This window comes from Cyprinodon variegatus, unplaced genomic scaffold (assembly GCF_000732505.1).
Source record: "Cyprinodon variegatus isolate N-32 unplaced genomic scaffold, C_variegatus-1.0 Scaffold1452, whole genome shotgun sequence".
In the NCBI taxonomy this organism is placed as follows: domain Eukaryota; kingdom Metazoa; phylum Chordata; class Actinopteri; order Cyprinodontiformes; family Cyprinodontidae; genus Cyprinodon; species Cyprinodon variegatus.
In genome coordinates this window covers 49,115-68,136 of record NW_015151905.1, presented here as the reverse complement: position 1 = coordinate 68,136, position 19,022 = coordinate 49,115, and the positions used below count along the sequence as shown (strand labels likewise).

Here is a 19,022-nt window from a genome sequence, read left to right as displayed (position 1 = left end):
TGTAGCACTTAAACTTCTAGTAGATGTCTCTTAGTAGCTGATAGGTTACTTCCACAGATACAGAGCAGCTGTTAAATATATGCAGAGGTTTTGTAAAAAAAAACATGATTTCCAAACAGCAATTTTCTAACATTTCAAAAACTTTAAAAAGGGGGATTTTCAAAGGTTCCCAGATTTTATGAGAACCATTTTACAGCAGTGAGTCGAATAACAACAGCATGGATAATATATACCTTCTTGGCGACGGTCTCCTCCTCAGCTCCATCTCCTATGACAACATAGACCGCTCTGCGACCAAACCTCTGAGACACGCGCTCAAAACAGCTTTCTTTTCCTTTGAAAAGGAAACATGAAATATGCATTTCAGAAAACAAAACTAAATCTTAAGGTAAAAAAAAAAAATAAATAAAAAAACATATTCTGACGGCATTACATTTATGTAACAATGACTTACACTGCAAAAACTGATGTAAAAATATGGACAAATTTCTTAAAATAAGTGTTATTTCCCTAATTTGAGCAGGTAAATAAATTGATCAGTGAGTATTTTTACCCTCAAACATAAGAGTTTGATATGTACTTAAAATAAGAAAATTTAGTTGTTTTTTATATAAATTGGAAGCAAATTTTTTTTTTTAAATTATAGAACTTTTAATACCTTAAAATGGTATAACTTACCTCCTCAAAATAAGGGAAACTTTTATCAAGACATTTTGATTTACTTAAATTTACATCTTTGCAGTGTAAGGCAGTCTCTTTTACTGCTAGACCCTCTTCTTCTATGTATATATATAAAAAAAACAGACTTCAATTGATAATTTTTGTCTTCAATACCACGTCTCACAATTTAACACCTATTTACTCTCACTTTTTGTTGGTTCTTATATCCAAATGTTGCTTCTATCATGTACTATTTGTTCTATACACTCAATGATAACATGCAGATATCCATATAATTTTAGTGTGTTATTGTGTTGTGTTATTTTAATATATTATCTGTCTTTTTGACATTGAAGCATAGACACTCTCTGAAGCCATCCAGGCCCCCTCTTAAGCCGGGGATAAACTGTACGATTGTTTGCGTTTTTTTTCTTTTCATGACCACCTCCCATTCAGGAATAGCCATCAGGAGAAAAATCAAACATGTTTCAAATTCAGTCGGCCATCGTAAGGTGGTCTTTGGCAAATCACGCAGTGCCCATGCAAAAACAAGGATTCTTCTTCTTCTTCCTCACAGACAAAAAGCATGGGGGGTGCAAGTAAACTGGAGTTCTTTTATAAAATTGACAGACCATGGTAGCCACATTTGCTCAGCCATGTCTTTGTCCAAATACGTCGTTGCCTTTTCTTTTTAGAGCTTTCAGCACACAAAATTGCACAAATTGCCAAGGCAGCGAGTTTCACTCGTGAGCTTTTTTATCAACAGGAGGCATTGATACTTCTGTCTTTTTTTTCTCTTCCACTCATTTGGCTTCTGGATAGATGAGTCTAAGGAGCTCTATCTTACTTTGGAGCTGAGTCCGACGTGATTTTTAGACATACATTACATTACATACATTTTTAGACGTGAGCAGGTAAATCGCATCAGAGCGTCGGGCTACATGGTGTGAGAACATGCATTGTGAGGAGTGAACTTTTAAATCCTGCAGTTTCATTGTGCAGAGTGAGCTGTAGCTGTGTGCAATGATTAAAAATGTTGCACAGTGTATGGCAGGCTTTAGGGAGGGTATGACCACAGGTTGGGGACCACAGCCTTAGGATATCTTCTCTTCTCCAAAACTTTCCTCACCTGTCTTTGTTGCACTGTAAATGTTCTCTATTGGGAAGGCTGAGCCAAGGCCGTACAGTAGCACTTTGGAGAGAGCCGGTATCAGCTGGGTGGTGGTCACCAACACATTAACACAGTTAGGCCTGGAAACAGGTACCAAATATAAAAACAAAAAAAGGGTGCCATTTAGTATTTATGAAAACAATTATGCCCTACATTTGATTAAGTAAGGTTTGTAAAAAATAAAAATATTAATAATAATAAAAAAACATTCAAAACAAACTAGCTCACAAATGAGATAAGTTGATTTTTCCATTGATATAGGTAATGTTGAAGAAGCATAAACTGACCTGGAATTTATGAGAGCCAGAGCTTTCAGTGCTTGAGTCAGCCACAAGTCAGTCAGGACTTCCATCTCCCTCCTCAGCTGTAACCATTCCTCTCGCTTCGGACTGCCCAGCAGACCTATAATTATGTTCAGCATTGCTTTAAACTCTCTGTTTATCTATATAATATAACAGTTCAAAAGGTTTGATTGCAAGAAATACCATATAGAGACCCAATTTGATGAACTACGACTAAAAAGTATTATACACTGATGCCTAAAAAGTTACTATCACCTTACTTTCAGGCACCTCTTTCTCTTTATTTCCAATACAAAAAGTTTTAAAGAGATTTACAAACAAGGGTTGGAGAAGAAAAGTACTTCTAGTTCTCTGGATTACATTTGTGTTTGAAAAAGGCAAAAAAGTTCAACTGAGTTAAGTAGATATAAAGCAAAATATCATATTTCTTTTTACAGCAGTGAAAATAATTATCATATGGATTTAATTTAGCTTCATCTACTGTAGTACTTTTATGATGTGGAGCTGTTCCGGTGCTTATACTTCTTCTCTTCTTCAATGACCTAATAGTTTGGTTATAAATTTTCAATTAAAACAAAAATGATTTATCCTAACTGTATCTTATTTATTTTATCGGGTTCTTCTAGATATTACTATTGCCTAAATGTGCTCTAACACCTGATTATATATTTTATCGTAGTTCATTTAACTAATATTCCTTTTATTCAGCATTATTGGTTTAGCAAATGTATACATAATCTTAGTGTGTCAGTTGCTCTTTCCAAATTAGAAAAAAGGATACACTATGGTTATAGAATCTTTTTGGAAGCAGGATGAAGGTCAGGATAGAGAGAGAGAGAGAGCCAGAAGGAGAAACAACCAAAAGTTTGGTTTTCATTTCTTTTTTTCTCCCTACTTAAAATGCAATTTGACTGAATGCATTGTCTCTAAAAAATAATTCTTGCAAATAGAGGAAATTTGTGTTTATTTTTCCATTTTCTAGTTTATTAGAATACTTATTGGATCTTATTCCTTATTCCAGACCTTTCTGAGAACCTTTCTTTATACTTTAAAGTGTTTTAAACGTTCTCCTTTTGTAAGACAATCATAGAGAAATTAACTGTTTTCAAACTAATTAAAATACAAAAAAAAAAATTTCACACTTCCCACCAAAGTTTTGGACAAAAGTGTAACAGACCTCCAACATTGTTTTTGTAAGTGTTGTAGATCTCCTTGACTCTGCGATATCGGAAAGCCAGTTTCCTCATCCAGTCCACCCCTCCATGGACCCCTGACCCAAGGCATAAAGATCCTGCTCCCGCTGGGCTCTGAAAGCCATCGGACCCAAAGTTGTAGGTGCTGCAGGTTTTAGACAACAGTAACCATCAGATAAGCAAGAAGCGAAAGGCATTTCATTCCATACTGATTTCACTGTTACACTTTCAGTTTGTTAAGGTGAGACTCTTTAAAATTGGCCACAATACAACCTCTGTCTGCTGAATGTGATAAAAAAAGAAACATGGAGCATTCATTAAAATTTAGGGAAGTAACATAAAAGCAACTGAAAAACTGTCTGAGCCAAGAGGAAACCATCAAAACTGAAATTAAACCGGAGATTACTATGCCAGGAAAAATATAACATGCACTGAGTATTTCAACATTATGCATAAAAAAAATCATTAAAAGCAATCTCTTTTGTAAAGTATGCAATTTAAATTACTTTAAAAAGTATCCAAAAGTGCTTACACATGATTATGTCTAAAAAATGATTTTAGTTGAAGACATGGAAATAACAAGGGGAGTAAGATACATTTCAATGAAGTGCTAAGGAAGGAAAATAAATAAATAAAACTAATGTACAATCTTGCTTGCTTGAGAACACACAGTTCCACACTAATGTTCCTAAATCTTGCTTCATCTACTCGCTGTTTTTTTTCTTTTTTCCTGGTGCTTTAAAACTTAGAGGGCAAGTCTGGTTCACAAGCTGCAAAGGAACTGGCAGTGTTCCAGATGGAAGCCCCACAGAAACACAAAAGAAATTTCACCTCAGGTCCTGTCCATTGTCATCTGATGCCACGTCATCAATATGAACCTGGTCACATTCCTGGGAAATGAGAAAGAAAGCCCACATGTCACAAGCCCCACTTCAGAGTTTAAAGCAGATATTATTTTAGTAGACTGCTTATGTGGTTACATAGATAGATACGTTAACTTTAATGGATAATGTTATTGTTACTTTAGCAGGGACCAATTATCTGACTAATTTGAATGTAGGTAATAAAAGCAGTACATTGTTTTCCCATTTAAGCCAAACCTCCTTTACCAACTCAGAGAAAATAAAACTTTCCGATCATTAGCTAACATCAGATGTATTTTATGAAACCAAAGCGGCAAAAAAACTGAACCACCCCAACATATATAACAAAGGCATATGAGAGCAAACCTCGGCAAAAAGTTCCTTTATAATTTATCCAGAGTCCAGTTTCAGGCCTCTAATTCTCCCAACCATCCATCTTTCACGTTCTGAAACTGTGCATATTTGATTTCTTCCAAGGCTACATAAACACATACAGAGCTCATGCATAGGCCTGAATTGTCATGCAGTGACCCAGGACAGACAGGCTCTCCTATTACATCCAGACAGACACTACCTCATCCTGGTCACATTGTTGCAATCTTTGGTTCCTACTGGCTGGTGGCCATTGCCCACTCAGGTGTTTGCTTTATCAGAGCAGCAAACAGTGACCATTAAATAAAAAAGGACAACTTCAATTCTAAAGATAGACTAACAGACATTAAACCTCAATAATCAGTCAATCAGAGTCAATGAGTCGATGCAATCAACTGGTTTTCCTTAGATAGAAGCCTTTGAATCAATTTGACCGTATAATCTGGTGAACTGTAAAATGCCTTGAGATGACATGTGTTGTAAATTGGTTCTATATAAATAAGCTGAATTGAATTAAATAATGACTGATATCAAAAGCTTATTACTGCTCTTGCACACTCTGTTTAAAAGTTGCTGTTTGCATTGCTCATACAAGCTTACTTTCCAAAAGAATATCAGCAATTATTCCACTATGTCAGACTCCACCATTAAGTGAAAATGGGGACTAACACGTAGGAGGACCATACGTAAATGTATCACCAGAATGGTTGAAAATAAGGAGGACTACTTATTTTGATGATCCACCTGCAAAAAAAAAAAATCCTCCAATATACCTTTAAGATTTTCCTTTGTTTTTAAGGTCCATAAGGATGTTTATTTTATTATAGATTTTTTTTTAAGGAACTGCTCCAGAAACATATCGACATTGTACAAAGATGATTCATTAGAAGCTGGCAGTATACAAAAAAATGTATATCATTATAATCATTAGTGATTAATTGGTTGTGTTACTTTTCTTTACATTTTATTTCAGTCCTAAAAATTATAAATTCAGAAGTTGCAAACTTTTCTCCAGACTTTGACCTGTAACTGCAGCCAATTGGTTTAGGCAGTGTTAAATTAGGGGGTCGGAATTCAGCCAAACAAACTTCTCAAACAAAAATCTTTGTGCTACTTTGTGCTGTATCCATAAAGTTTAAAATAAAATAATAAAAAAAGGTCATGAAATGACAAATTCTGAATACTTCTGATTACACTGTACCAGAAATTCTGCGTTTTGTCATTATTTCAGTCTCCATTTCCCATAAAATTCAACATTCAGATGTGAAATCTGCAGCACTGTTGACAGAAGCACGAGACTGGATAATTACCCCTACTTGACAGCAGGAGTTGACAAAGTACTACTCAAGATATTTACTCAGCTCAAACTACAAAATAGGGATAAACACTGGGTTTGGAGATGGCTTTGTTGGCTCCTTTCACTCCTCCAGAGCGCCTCTTTGACTAATTTTCCTCTTGGACACTCAGACACACCCCTATAATTATGAGACAAATGGTTCTTGTTCCCTTTGTCAGAACAGGGCAGAGGAATGTGATAAAAAAACAAAAAACAAAACAAAACCCATTTCATTCTGGTTGAATAATTGATTTTAGATGCTGTATCAGCACCTATGTTTTGGTTATACTTTAGGAAGGTGTGCAGTTTTAATTTTGTAGTGCTTATGGAGACAAAAATGTCCTTTAATACTCTTCCTCCTGGGTCAGGAATAGGTGTGGGAAAAAAAATAACTACAGGATTATTGTTATCTGTAAAGTTTTTTTTTTTTTCTAAATTATGAACTCCTCAAACCTTTTTCCAGACTTTGCAAAGTAAGATGTAACATTTCATAAATGCCTAAGTGCAACAGGTTAAGCAACTAACTGAAATAAAACTGGGAGCTCGACCATAGCGTGAATCAAATCTTTATGTGAATAAGCCAGACTTCTGAATCTGGATGCTCTGTAAATGCTACTGAAAGGGCTCAGATGTGAAAAAAAAATCTTTTAGCCTGCTGTCATCTGATCCCAATTTGTTTAAATTTAAAAACTCACCTCCAGGTCATTGAAAAAGAGTCTTGAGTCGGCAAGATTGAAGATCATTTCTTCCATCCACAAACCCAGAGACACCGCCTTTGATGAGTCCTGGTGAACAGACAGAAGGAGGAAAATTAATACTCCTGATATATTATCCTTCAATAAAGCAAAGTAAAATCTCATTTGGGATGACAAAGATGTCCTCCTAAAATGAATTGTAACTGTTTATGTCATATGCCTAGGCTTTTTATGTCAATTAAATGGAATTTCTTTTTATTTATGCATGTATATCTTATGATTTGCTAATTAACAATTTTATTAGATGATACAAACTATTAATGTTTCTAGATTTTTATCACCAAGGTGCTGGGAAAAAAAACTTAAAAAAATTATTTAGTGTAAGTTATGTAAATAAGTGTTTGCTTAAACTGAATTAGTAGACAGCATTAGTCCTGCCATCGTGTTAGTGCAGCTGCCTGCTTGTCTTCATTAACTTCCTGCTCATCAACTACACTGACAAACAGGTTTTAGGGGAAAACAAGTGTGAATACCTCGATGTCAGTCATACTGCTTGCCAAACTTTTAAATTACTGTCAATTTTCTGCCCGGGTTTTCTCCAACAGACAAGTTTTTTTTTTTCTGTCTCATCTCTGCTGGCACTCTTCCTAAATTCAATGAAGCATTTCAGTCGATCAAGTTAATGTCAGACTCAAAGTAGAAAAATAAATGCTTAAAAAATAATCAGTTTGTTCTTTCTTTGATTATATTCAAACAAATAAAGAAAATGTTTCATACACATGCATTCTTACGGAGCAGCAGCTACGGTATGGAATATTCTTTACGTAATTGCAAAAAAACGTAAACGTGAGCATGTGCTTAAGGGTATAGTCTTGCCCATAGTCATGCACGTATGGTATAAGTTTAATGTAATGATAAAGGTTAACTGTAAAATTACAGTCCCGTATAACGTCTATAAACATTTATATATATTCTCTACAAAATATATGTAGAACATTGCAAGATTGAACTCTTATCTGATCACTGCAATAAACTAAATCAACCTCACAGAAGATATGACTGAACAAAGTGGATTTACAAACAGAAAAACTGAGCATTTCTAAAGAAAAAAATTTACAAAACATTCACAGAAAGCTGAGGAAATCCTGGAGTTTTGGAAAACAAGTGAGTAATTCAATTGACTACCATGACCTTTATGCCTCTTAACTGTAAAATAGTGCAGAAAAAAAGCATTAAGACCTTTTTCTCAAGTTTAAAGGTATCCCACTGCACATCAGTCCAAAAGCACCACATCAATAGTGAAGTTTGCCCGTGTTACTAACATGATGGGGGGCTATTTTTTAAGCATAACAGTACAGGTGGGACTTTATGTATGTATAAATTACCCAATGTGTACTGAGTGAGAAAATAAAAATGGAGCAAATTTACATTTAGTGAAAACAGATAGATTCAACACTCCTCTTATTACCGGTATGAAAAAGAAAAACAAATAGATGCATTGCTTTAAATCACTAAGAGTAAATAAAGATATGAGTTCTCTTTATCATACTGTAAAACTGCTTCAAAAATGTTTAGTCTACCCTGATTCCCCTTTATCAACTTCGATTGCTTTTCCCGAGTGACAAACATAAAACAAACGGTTGAGGCATGAAACCAATTTCAGTTATGAAATTTATGAACCAACAATTAATCCCCACTAACTCATAATGCAGCACCTGTCAGCGTGGACGGGCTGTAATTATAGACTTGAAAAGAAGGTGTGTGAAGTTATGTGTGCCACATTGTTTTACTGTCTGCCTTGGCAGCAGGACAGGTCTGGAGGAAGCAGTGTCAGCCAAAGGTGAGCATCTCATTAATGCCTTTTAGAGTGACAAGCTGGGGCTTTTTCCTGGCTGACAGCTACAAGCATCATGCAGGGTAAAAGGTGACAAAAACAGGGCAAGTACAACATATAAGCCTTAGAAAATGGATACTTTGAGAATGAAAGGGTGAAAAGTTCAAAAGGACGAAGAAGTACTGGGAGAACAAGGAGAAGATCTCATAATTTTTTTCTTTACTTTTAATTTAAAACAAATCCTCATATTTGGCCTAAATAATAATAATAAAAAAAGGGTTTTGGAAGAAGTTTAGGCAAATTTATCACATCCAAAACCCTTTAGTTAGAAACAACTTCAATTTGACAAAAAGTCTTGATAATACATAATAAAAGGTTGAGAATTAAATATTGATCCTGTAATCTTTTCATATTTCAGACAGGGGCAGGTACCACACAGTATCTATACAAAAAGAACGGTGGATAGAAAAAAAAAACCTCTTTTCACTTTAACTGTAATGCAAGCGGTTTACTGAGATAAAAGACAGCCGGGGGAATAGAACTCACATACTGGAGGACAGGATGGGGTGCAGCATGATTAATGAGATAATAGATGACATGATACAAGAGGTTCTCTGGTAACTTCTGGCTCAACAGAGACTGTTGAAAACATGCCTCTTTCAGCCTGGCCCCCCATGATTTCCAAAGAATAGGTTCCAGTTTTTCTTTGAAAACCAACCATTTGTTAGTAATAACATTTCCCTCTGATCCATTTTCTTGGACTCATTAATAAGCAGCAAATCAGAATTTGGATGAACTGAGATAAATCCATTCGACATGATATTTCTCTAGGATTAAAACACATTTGGTGTAAATTAGGGGCTTACAAGGTTTTAAGAACCTTTAAGTGCTGGGCTGTTTTCTGTGCTGTCGCTCATTTAATTCCTTCACCGCATGTCTGAGTTTTGATGTCAGATTCTGTCCAACTGAGCTCCCCTGGATCCAGCAGTGGGGTGTTTGTGCGGTGGGAGGAATTTTTGGCTCATGAGTCACATTTCAACACATCCGCATAGCCCTAGTCGATCTTTGCCTCTTCCTCGCTCTTACTCTACAGACCCTTGCCGGGGCAGAGAAGAAAAGAAAAAGAAACATCGGCACATAAGGGCTGCCAGGGAGCTGAAATGATCTGCATTGCTGCTCTCAAACTCCCATCAGCCTTGTGTCAACCCGCCGGGGGACCGTGAGAATTCAAAATACTGCACCTCGGCCAAAAACAAGAAACACACCACTGTCCACCCCTTGTCAGCTGCCGGTCTCTTATGTAAAGGTCCTGCTGGCTGTCAATCACGCCATGGGTTGTCAGGGTAGCCAAACAACCCCGCTGCATTATGAAAATAAACAAGAGGGCAGAAGGCATAACAAGGGCAGCGTGTGAAAATGTTCAGATATGAGAACTAAAGGTTATGGACTTCAGCTGTTGCTCAAATAAGCAGGTGACCACAGAGGCGAAGGAAATATTTCACAAAAGTAGGATTCTGTGTTTACTGTGAAAATCCAGAGCAAACTGTCTGTCTGCTATAATCACCTACTGGGATTTGTCAGAGAGAAAGACTCTTACAGCAAATGACAAAGTAAACGGTCAGATATTTGTACCTTGCCAAACCGTGAGGAGAAAGTTCCCGTGAGGAGTGAATGGAAAATGATGATGGTTTCATCCAGATCCCAGATAAACACACGCTGCAATGAAATAACAGATACAGTATGTGAGCTGTATGGCAGTTTGTTTTGTGCGTCTGATTGAAAAGGGGTAAAGATAAACATTTAGAGAAATATAAATCATTTCCAACACTGTATAAGATGATGTTTACCTCTATATCAGAGTCAAGAGGAGGAGCAGGGTCAATAGCTCTTTTTCTTCCTCTCAACTTGCTATCAGATCCTCTTCTTCCTGGGATTCCCTCTTCTTTACCTGGTGTTGGTGGACTGGGTGGCGGGTGGTAATCTGCTAAAAAAAATTTAAAACTGCATCAATCTCCAACACACATTTTGCATTTAATCAATGTTAAATGCTGGACATATTACTTATTACTGGAAAATAAATTATTATAAAAGAACCAGTCCAAGTATCCAACCTTTTAAAATGGGACACCTGTATTACTGAGATGCATCAGCACCTATATAAGTGACCTCTTTCAAACAATACCTAATTTTCAAAGTAACTAGTTACTGGGCAAAAGAGCTTTGTAGTAATTTTTCATCATCTATAATGTATATGAAATTGAATGACATTTCTCTTAGAGTAGCTATAAATGTGAATAATCTGTGTTTTCAAATAAAAATAGCTAAATAATAAAATAAACCATAAAACACTGATCAACACTATTTTAATGCATTTTGTTGGGCAAGTGGATCAAGACACCTATGAATTGTAATATGTTTGTGTCGATATCATGTTGGTTTTCAGTATTCAGAATAAAAAAACAAAACAACTAGATTAGAGCTTAATATTTATACACCATCAGGCTTCAACTGGCTTTAAAATAATAATAGCACTAAAGAAATAAATGTATTTCAGTATAACGAAAAACACAAAAAACAGTGTTGGAACATTTACAAGCCTCACAACATTCCAGACAACAGCCAGGTAGATTGTACTGCAAGTGTTTACATGTTTGAAATAGAATCTGAAAAATGAAAACCCTTGCATAGTATTCCCTTTTATTTGCTTTTAGTACATGTTACAAAGTTCAAGCAACAAAGATCGAAGATGTTGTTGTAATGTGAAAAATGAAATAAAAAAGGGCAATATTTTCACTAGTTACTGTACATCAAAAATACTTTATAATGAAGCCACGATGCTGCACAAAAGCAAAGCCATTTCTACACTTAATATATTTTATGCGTATGTTCCACATCCGTTTTGGCTCTTGAAAATGGCTGCTAGCATATTTTATAGTCTTTTTTTAAAGTTTGAGATCACAATTTTAATGAAATTTTAATTTGTCAAAGCAAACAAGAAAAAGCAAAGACAAAGACAATGCTCTTTTTACCTGTGTGTGATTCTGGGCTGTGGTTGGGCATCATAACTGGGTGGTCTGAGTGCTGATAGGCTAATGGAGCTGTGATTGCTGCAGGCGGGATGCTGCTACTGGTTATGTACGGACTGTTGTAGTGATGGGAATTATAATAGGGAGAGTACTGACTCTGGCTGTAGCTGGAATATGAAGAAAATTCCTAAGAACAGAGACAAGGATGAAAGGCATAAAAAAGAAACATTAACAGTTATTGTGCTGATAATTATTATTCACCATTTTCACAATATATTGTCTACAACAGATGAATGTCTTTGATAATAAACCATATTTGGGATAATTACTCACTTGTTGGGTTGGGTTGAATGGGGTTGAACTTGAGATTGCATGTGTTCCTTGGAAAATTCCAGATGAAATACCAGTGCCTAAGAAAAAAGATCAGGAAAATTAAAAAAAGCTGATCTGAAGACAAAATTATTAATAAGGGATGCACTGGTAGAAAGTTTGACTTTCTATCTGATATGGAATAATTTGGCTTTCATGACACATTCATGCAGTTAATCTGCTCGGCAAAGCAGCATGAAGGAGAAAGTAGTTTGGCTCTGCTTCCTTTTTTACAGTGACAGTATAGAGCTGCAGGAACTTAGGGATTTATGACTGACATGGCAGTACAGGTAGGAAGGTCTATGTCCCCTGCTCTGCTTTCTGCTGAGGGAATCTTCATAAAAGATCAAGCTAAGACAGGAATGTTTCCCTCCAAGCAATCTCCCCTCTCTAGTAACATCCTGTTGAGTCTATCTATTCTTTTTGTCAGGTAATGACATTTTCTTGTAGTCCTATCATCTCCAGCCAACACCCAGTACAACATATTCAACTTTTATTTTACAGTTTTTGTTTGAAAAAATAGCATTTTTTCAAATTCCTAAATCAAAGTCATTTTGAATTGATTCTGAACACTGAGTTACAATTTGAAGCAAATTAGCAAGTGAACACAAAAATAAATAAAAAGAACAAGCAGTGTTCTGGACACACAGGATGCAAAAAACATCCTTTTAGATTCAAAACTGGTTTTTCCTTTCTTTTTTCAGTTTTATTGAACACTCAGCAGTCTGATGACGATGGTGAAGAAGCAGTTTTGGAATCTACTGGACCTGCATTGGATGCTTCTAAGCCTCTTCGCAGAGAGCAGCAGCATGTACTTAATACCTTGTTCAGCCTGATGAATTACCTTATAAGTGCAGTGTTGCAATCTGTGTAAGGAAAGCCAAGATCGCTTTGATTGCCTTCAGGTTATCTGCCTCATTGGATCTAATGTCTCTCAACTTCCTCTTGACAATAAGCCATAGATGCTCTACGTATAAGGTTCAGGTCAGGGGAGTTTCCTACCAATGAAGAACAGGATCACCATGTTCACTAAACCAGTTTTAAACACCTTTGGCAGTGTTGACAGTTGCCAAATCGTACTGGAACATAAATTAAAATAAACAGCTTCTCCATTCAGTTTGTCAGTAGAGATAAGTATTTACTGATCTAGAAATTACTATTGGATGGCTGTAGAGGAGCAACACCAGCAGAAGGAATGGCACTTCAAACATCACCCTATGGAACCTTGTTTATCAAATGCAATGCAGAGTTTGCAGAATAATCAACTTGGTGTGTTTGGCTTAGATGTGCTCATTATTAAACCTGTAAAATTATCAGAGAAAGATGCATACATTTCTAATCATGATTTAACAAACCTGAAATAGATTGTGTGTGCTGTTTTTACATCTGCTTCATTTATGTTTGGAAGTCCAGTGCAAATTTGCAAAAATATATGTGGTTATTGTGGCAAGAAGGAGGAAAAAAGGAAGAAAAGACGCCTGTGTGTTACAGATTAAAGCAGCAGGACTGTAAACAATCTTTATGCAATAAAATATGGATAAAAAACAAAATGACTAAACCTAAATATTGTGGTCTCTTTAAAACCAAACAAAACTAAACATTAAAAACATAAGAACCATCAGACAACAAGAAATCATCAAGGAGGCTATAAAGGGACAGTGGGAAAAAAGGCCCCTTATGCAGGCCTGAAAGTGCTTATTTCTATCCTGTAGGCAAGATTCTCCTTTGTATACAAAGAAGAGCTATGTTGTATTCAGTCATTATAGACCTATTCATGTTTGTATCTGATAAATTGAAGTTTTAAAGGAGTAGGTGTATGACAGTGGCTTCTACCCAGACTAATGTCTGTTGGTTTTTTGACTCTTTTCTACATTATCTATTTAATATAATCCCTTTGATTCAAGCTTTTAGTATTTTTATAACTCCAAATGTTTTTACTGATTTGTAGTACTTTGTGATACAGTGAAGTGCAATATATATAATAATCATTGCTATGATTCTTATTTATATTTCATTATTTCTTATCAATATCATAATTACCTAAAATTCTTAGGTGTCAAACTTCTTTTTTTCGAATGCAAAATCCTCATCTAAATATACAGTCTGCACCACTTTTGCACCTGTAATCAAATGCACATGATGTCTACGTGGATTCAAAGTAGATCAATCACCACATGCCAAATCACTCCAGTTGCATTTTTTTGTTATCATAAAGAAATTTAGTGAGGTTTATTTGAGATCTTAGCAGATCAGGCCCTATGGGTCAGAATATAACGTATTATTTGAGTAGAGGCAGGAATTAACGTTGCATTTCTGTTTTAAATAAAAGTGATTATATTAAAGGAGAAGTTCGGTTTTTTACACTTTAAGCCCATTTTCTGTAGTGTCCAGGATGAAATCGAATGATCGACACCAAAATTTTGACAATCGGTCCTGTCTCTGCTTTTTGGCTCATTTAGAATCCACCCCTGGCTGCTTTAGAATGGCTTGCATAGAGCATGTCCGATAATGTCCTTAAAACAACCTTAAACGTTCTTTTTTTTAAATATGCTACTCACCGGGTCGTCAGCGCTGTTCAATGACGTTCCAAAAAAAGTTTCGTGAAGAAAAAACGTTCCTGTAGTGTTTTATTTAGCATTTTGTAAATCCCATTGAGTTCTGTAGGAATAGTCAATATTCCCCTGCCACCGGAAACGGAAATGGGGCCTGTTTACACAGTTGTAGTCTTTTCGCTTCACTCTGTATACTCCGACGTCGAGAATCAAGAATCCACCTTTCGTATTCCATTTTCAGAGTTTTTTAAAGTGTTTAACAGAGACGTTAGCACCTCGACGTCGGAGTACACAGAGTGAAGCGAAAAGACTACAACTGTGTAAACAGGCCCCATTTCCGTTTCCGGTGGCAGGGGAATATTGACTATTCCAACAGAACTCAATGGGATTTACAAAATGCTAAATAAAACACTACAGGAACGTTTTTTCTTTACGAAACTTTTTTTGGAACGTCATTGAACAGCGCTGACGACGCGGTGAGTAGCATATTTTAAAAAAAGAACGTTTAAGGTTGTTTTAAGGACATTATCGGACATGCTCTATGCTAGCCATTCTAAAGCAGCCAGGGGGTGATTCTAAATGAGCCAAATAGCAGAGACAGGACCAATTGTCAAACTTTTGGTGTCGATCATTCGATTTCATCCTGGACACTACAGAAAATGGGCTTAAAGTGTAAAAAACCGAACTTCTCCTTTAAGCTTTATTTCTATGCTTTAACGATATGTTTGAGACTTTTGTTTAAATGCAGTAATATTGTTAAACTGTGGTACTTTTATAGTGATCATACCGTAAAACATCTTTTAAGCTCATGCCTAAGTCAATTCTCTACATCTCTCCCTTTACCCCAATTTCATTCCAAAGCCAGAGAGATGACAAAAGGGACATTATGACTCAGATGCAGAAACTTTCCCAGACATCACAGCTGACAAGAAAAATAGAGTAGGTCTCTCCAGTAAACACAGAGGAGCCTGCATTTGGTTTTAGTTGTGTACACAGTATACAATAAGCTTTTGGACGACTTGTGTGAGTGTGTGTGTGTATGCCAAGTATCTTTTTTGTAGCTATGCATTGTGTGCAGTGTAATGGATGATGAAAACACTCTAAATACATCAACTATTTGAATGTTGTGGAAATCTATTGCCCTTTGAAGTTTACAGTTAATGAATTATACATATGAACATTCAAACAAATTTGTTTAGGAACACTGTCACTCAAAGTCTAATTGCAATGTTAAAAAGTCTCTCTTGGTCCAACTGCGGTGCTCTAACAAAGCCGTGCCGTTTGTCAAAGGGTTCCATCAAAAGCCTGTTAACACAAACATTTACATTCCCCTGTAATGTCTCACATCTGAATATTCCCTAAAAGAGAAAGTATATCAGTATGAAAATCATGGATTGTCTTCAAAGGGATAAAAAAATAGCTGTCCAAGAGTTAGTGTATGTCTTAAAATGATTAAATGTGGCATTCAAATTAAATGGCAAATAGTTTTCAACTTAACTTGACAGAACTGGCATTCAAGACTGAAAATCAGAAAAAAAAGCAGCTTCATAAATTACTTCTAATCAAAATGTTACTGATTGACTTAAATGTGCAAGAAAGTATAACAGCACGCTTTTTACTGTGACATTAGCTGAATGTCCCTTTAATTCACACCAAGAGTGGGGCTAGACACTCTCATCATCAGGGACTTAGCCCACTAAATATTTCATTTTGGGGTACCTGATTTGGTACCCCAAAAAAGTAAGAAATTCCTGCCACTAATTTGCTAATATTTATTGCACATAAAAGTAATTTTCATGGTCTGGAGAATAGAGCAGGGGATTGATAGACGGATCGGTGCGGCCACTGCTATAATGCAGACACTGCACAGTCTGTTGTGGTAGAAAGAAAGCTGAGCGAAAAGGCAAAGCTGAGATTTTGCTGGTTGGTCTACGTTCCTACCCTCACCTATATGAAATCTCCTCCACATTGAGAGGAGTCTACTGAGGTAGACTAGACATGTTCCCCTCGGACGACACCCTCAAGAAGTGTTCCAGGCACGTCCATCAGCCTTTGAAAGAATTGCACCTAATTGATTCACAGTTACTGATCAAAATGCAGAGTCATTGAAGCTTAATTAATTTTGAAGTGTACTGTATATTGAGAGCATCCAAATGGCTTTTTTAGTCAAGCTTCTAAAAACAAGCCAGAGGCAGCAGGTCTTGTCTTTACCAATTATTACCAGCTTCTTGTTGCATCTTTGTCTCCTTATTCTGGCCCGTTTCCCCATCTCTGCTGTCTCTCCCTGCTTGTGCTGCATTCATACATAAACCAGAGCATTTTACCATTATCCAGTGTTATATGACATATGATAACGTAAAACTGCCTCTAAAATTGCTCTCCTGCCTTTTGTAAAAGGACCCGATGTCCATGGCTGGAAAATAACAAAAAATCTTTTCACATATGTTTCTAAATTAAGCAGGACTGTATTAATTCTAAAAGGTTTAACACTAGGATATACACTCATCATGTATATATATATACACTTGACCACAGCCAAACAGTCAGAGTAGTAAACCATCAGTTACCATTTTTATTCGTTGTGTGGTTTACCAATTAAATTGGTTAATCAAACCAGTGGCTCAGTCGATTTCTGTCAAATATATTGATTAATCTAACCAAAATTGGTTTATCCTACTAGATTAATTGTTTTTCTAACCAACCCATTCTTAAAGTGAACCATCTTGAATGCGTGTGTTGCAGCATCTCGTTTTCAGAGAGTGGCCCAGCTCTGAATCCAAGGAACCTTTGATCATTTGGAAACATAGTCCCAGCAGACAGCCAATGCTGTCATCTGGGTCTCTGAGTGCGAGTTTCATATCTATCATATTAAGCAATCATTATCACTGCAAAATAATTAAATAACAATGTTTTAAAATTTCACATTTGTCATGTCAATCATGTCAAAAATGATCTATTTATGGGTTCTTAAAAAAAAGATTCTTCCTTTTGTTTGATCCATACAGTGGGAACAGCTTGTGAAGCCATTTCAACATTAAGCCAGCTCACCCCTCTGTATAATGCCCCTTAACCTCTCCCCTGTCACACACAAGGTCAATTTCATGCTGGTTTCAAAGCCATAAAGTCGCACTGAGCAACTCATGCTTTGGGCGCCGGGCGACTGAGGAATGTGTATAGCACTGTCTCTCACACTCAATCACAGACGCACACTGACAAGCAGACAGCTACACACCCTCCCAGGACTGAAACATCTTTATCCAAGTACCTTAATCAGAAAGCACGTCTGTCCAGCGTCTGTTATACTCATAAATATAGGGTTTTTTTCTCCCTTCTTCTCCCTGCTTTCCTTCTTTGCTTCTGTGTGCACATCATTTTTTATTCCCCCTTTCTTGAAAAAAACAGAAACGAGCGCTAACATGCTGTGTTGTTGGTCTGAGTGGAGAAAGGGGGCCTGACCCCTAGAAAAAAGGAGGGGTGGGGAGACTTTTGACGCCAGAATCCCAGACCGCAGCTAATCAAGAACAGGTGTGGGGGCGAGGAAAGAAGAAGAGAGGAGAAAAGATACAAGAAGGGCTACAGCAGCTTTGTCTCTGTAGCCAAATCAGATATGATTTAGAAAGGGTCAGTCCACGAGTTCATCACAGTGTCCTCAACATGCTGTGTTTCAAACTGACCATGCGTGTGCGAGTAGCTGTAGAGGCTTTGACTGGGAGGGGTGCCGCTGAAGTTTGAGTAGCCCAGCAGTCCAGTCTGTCCTGGAGAGTGACTCAGACCATCCTCTGTTTTTATGTCTAAAATAAGAACAATAAAACTTGTATTATATATTCATCTTAAAGCTAATTAGTATCAAGGAATTTAAAATAACACTAAAAGCCAGGTACCAATAACAAACATTTCACAATGAGGAAAGAATCAGGTAGGCCTAATTGTTGATGGAAGCTCATAACATGATAAGTTATCTGTATGTGAAACATCTAGAAAAAAAACATTAGCTATGGTTCTTGGTAATATAATCGTAAAAATCTGATTTACTTTTTTTTTCTTTGAATCAGAAAATAGGCAAACTAATGATTTTAATGAATGAGGAGCATAAGAAAATCAAAAGATATTTAGCCTTAAAATTTCTGTGTGTAAACTTATCCAGCAACCAAATGCAACCAAACACGTAATATGATGGCTTTTTTACATTTAAATAAACACAAGTTTTATTCTTTTAACTTTATATTTTTGACAGTTCAGTGGTCACAATACCATTATATCAAAACACTTATCTGTTTGATGAGCAGAATAGAGACCAATAACAGTTTAAAGAGTCGATATAAAGTTTAATTATATATTATTAGTCTGTAAAGGCATTTGGTTCCGTATACCGAGCCTGCTTATGGTAGAGATTTCCCTATATTAGATGTTTCCATATGATTGGCAAATTTTAACAGGTTGTTGTAATCCGCCTTAAATTACCAGAATGCTAACATAATGTCTGATTACAGTCAGATATGTAGGATAAAGGAATTCATCAAATTTATTGAATGCTAAAATATGTTAAAAAAATAAATAAATAAATAAAACAACAAGCTGTGACAGTATTAACCAGCCCAGGACTGACTGGCCTCTTAAAACTACTTAAAACTACTATATATATATATATA

General features: G+C 36.2%; 1 protein-coding gene across 4 annotated transcripts in view; it reads right to left on the bottom strand.

The window, feature by feature from the left end:
- The window catches only part of LOC107103454 (eyes absent homolog 2-like), a 34,141-nt gene that overhangs the window by 1,038 nt on the left and 14,081 nt on the right, over positions 1–19,022 (bottom strand). For 2 of the 4 annotated variants that reach the window (XM_015403169.1, XM_015403168.1), the window contains exons 4-14: positions 18,048–18,164; positions 11,786–11,862; positions 11,456–11,639; positions 10,274–10,410; positions 10,059–10,142; positions 6,593–6,682; positions 4,158–4,216; positions 3,311–3,471; positions 2,119–2,233; positions 1,790–1,911; positions 234–334 (exon numbers count right to left, since the gene is read on the bottom strand). In XM_015403169.1, the coding sequence (XP_015258655.1) occupies positions 234–334; positions 1,790–1,911; positions 2,119–2,233; positions 3,311–3,471; positions 4,158–4,216; positions 6,593–6,682; positions 10,059–10,142; positions 10,274–10,410; positions 11,456–11,639; positions 11,786–11,862; positions 18,048–18,164 (1,247 nt within the window). The remainder of the gene's footprint in view (positions 1–233; positions 335–1,789; positions 1,912–2,118; positions 2,234–3,310; positions 3,472–4,157; positions 4,217–6,592; positions 6,683–10,058; positions 10,143–10,273; positions 10,411–11,455; positions 11,640–11,785; positions 11,863–18,047; positions 18,165–19,022) is intronic. The other 2 variants (XM_015403170.1, XM_015403171.1) reach the window with 2 other exon arrangements.